The 2857-nt window shown below is 40.7% G+C and overlaps 1 protein-coding gene across 1 annotated transcript; it reads right to left on the bottom strand.

Moving 5' to 3' along the window:
• Positions 1-1833: 1833 nt before the first annotated feature.
• SARC_13963 (hypothetical protein) lies at positions 1834-2124 on the bottom strand (the record flags this gene model as incomplete). Its single annotated transcript, XM_014291906.1, has 1 exon — positions 1834-2124. A coding segment is annotated over one exon (291 nt), but the record flags the coding sequence as incomplete, so codon positions are not given.
• Between the last annotated feature and the right edge of the window lie 733 nt (positions 2125-2857).

Raw genomic sequence — 2857 nt, 5'->3', positions numbered from 1 at the left:
TAATAATATATATATATATATATATACACACACACAACACACATATATATATATATACTACTATATATATATATATATATATATATATATATATATAAACATAAACATATATATACATACATACCCTCGTGAATACAGAGAAAGTGCGCATCAGCACAAACACCCTTTCTTCACAGACGCAAACCTGATACAAAGCACTCCCCCCCCTTTCACTTCTACCTACCACTGCACCTATCCACTCCACACACCTGGCTCATCCGTAGAGCACACAGCGTAGCCGTCCTTGACAGACGCGGGAAACGGCGGATAAGGATTAGACGAACGTACCGATTGAGAGGCAACGGCGCAGAGGGCGTCTCCGTTGAGAGCGCTGCACTGCTCCACTTCTAATCTGCGCGGTGTAAGTAGAGGTTAGTAATCTGTGAGGTGTAAGTAGAGGTTAGTAATCTGTGTGGTGTAAGTAGAGGTTAGTAGTCTGTGAGGTGTAAGTAGAGGTTAGTAGTCTGTGAGGTGTAAGTAGAGGTTAGTAGTCTGTGTGGTGTAAGTAGAGGTTAGTAGTCTGTGCTGTGTAAGTAGAGGTTAGTAATCTGTGTGGTGTAAGTAGAGGTTAGTAGTCTGTGTGGTGTAAGTAGAGGTTAGTAGTCTGTGTGGCGTAGGTAGAGGTTAGTAGTCTGTGTGGTGTAAGTAGAGGCTAGTGTTCTCGGGTGTGTGTACATATATTGTGTGTGCATCCCGTCGCACACAAGCATAAGACAGTACGGGTACAGCAACGGTTGTTTGTATCGGTGGAAGGGGGGTTAACGGCTCTGACGAGACCGAGCCCTAGTTTTATCTAGATATTGTTTATCTAGGTACTTTGTAACTAGATATTTCATACTCAGAATTATGACATGTTACCTCACACATCAGATTGTAGCTTAGTGTAGCTCGCATGTATTTCGTACAGAATCATTTACGGTTGGTTGTACGGATTAGCGTTCGAAAACCCTAAACCCTGTAATCAAAGCGTATTGGAGCCCTTGCGCATATGTTTGGTGTCGATTGGCTGCCGTCTCGTACGCCTCGAATGAAGAGGTCTCGACCAGATGAAACGGCACTAGCCACACCTCCGTTGCATACACCTCCGTTGTGTACACCTCCTATGTATACACCTCCGTTGTGTACACCTCCTATGTATACACCTCCGTTGTATACACCTCCGTTATGTACACCTCCTATGTATACACCTCCGTTGTATACATCTCCATTGTATTGAGCTAGAGCTGGGCGAGACATACGTTGGATGAAGACGGATGTATTCACAGGCACAGGGGTCACTTGTTGGCACGGCTATACGGAACAAATGTAGGGAAAGTGTGGAACTAGGTAGCATACGTTTTTAGGGGTTTAGGGGTTTAGGGTTTTGGGGTTTAGGGACATTCAAATGTAGGAACAGAGTGGAAGTAGGAAGCATACGTCCAATAAATGAGACCAGTCGTGCAGGGATGATGCCACGCGCAATGTGGATTGTTTCTATATGAATTACATACGATGGGGGTTATAACTATATGAATTACATACAATATGGGTGATAACTATATGAATTACATACAATGTGGGATATAATTATATGAACTACATACAATGTGAGTTATAACTCTATGAATTACATACAATGTGGGCTATAATTATATGAACTACATACAATGTGAGTTATAACTATATGAATTACATACAATGTGGGTTATACCTATATGAATCCCATACCAAGATAATCTCATCTGTACCTCTGCTCTCTCTCACTCACACACACCTTTCGCAATGCCCGTCAATAGCCTGCAGCGCATTTTCTACCGAGACCAGTTCATACGGTGAAGTTCGGTACCTCTGCGCCACCCGGTGTGTGGCATACACGGCCTTGTCCTGAGCGCTCTTGATGAAAGCGCCTTTGTTTGTATGGGGGCAGACATGTGCGTGTGCGTGTGTGGGCGTCTGTACATGCTCTGCACTCGCCTCAGTCCCTCCCCCCGATGCAGAGTCTTCCGTGTTGTTGTTGTTGTGTGTGTCTGTATCCCTTCTCGTGTATGTGGGGTGCTCTGTTGTGGTGCAGTTGAGACTGTGCGTGTGCGTGTCATAGCTCTGCATTTTGCGATGTACGTCATCGTTTGAATTAGTCACTTGCGACAGTGCGTGGCCCAGCACCGGCAAGAGGAACGACAGGCACTCCGTAGCACCTTTCCTACTGCCTATGTGAAGATGGAAAAGTAATACACGAGTGTGTGAGTGTGGCAAAGTAGTACATGAGTGTGTGAGTGAGGCAAAGTAGTACACGAGTGTGTAAGTATGGAAAAGTAATACACGAGTGTGTGTCCGTGTGTGAGAGTGAGAGAGTGAGAGAGAGTGTGAGAGTAGGGATGTAGCGGAGAATCGAGTATAAATACACTCAGACATAGTTGGAAAACGGAAAGTATCAACAACAAGCTCCTTTTTGCCATTATCACCAAGCCATTTGAGAGCAGACACTGAGATTTGGGTTCATATATAAATATATATATATATATATATATATATATATATACATATACATACATACATATATATATATATACATGCATACACACACACACACACACACATATATATATATATAGGAATATATATATATATATATATATATATATATATATATATGTATATATATAGAAATATATTTATATAGAAATATATATACATATACATAGAAATCGAAATATATATATATTTATGTATATACATACATACATATATACATATATATATTATATATATATATATATATATATATATACGTATATAATATATATATATACTATTACATACATACATACATACACACACA

Source organism: Sphaeroforma arctica (genome assembly GCF_001186125.1).
Source record: "Sphaeroforma arctica JP610 unplaced genomic scaffold supercont1.3968, whole genome shotgun sequence".
NCBI lineage: Eukaryota > Ichthyosporea > Ichthyophonida > Sphaeroforma > Sphaeroforma arctica.
Note: the sequence above shows the minus strand (reverse complement) of the source record. Positions and strands in the feature narration are given on the sequence as shown.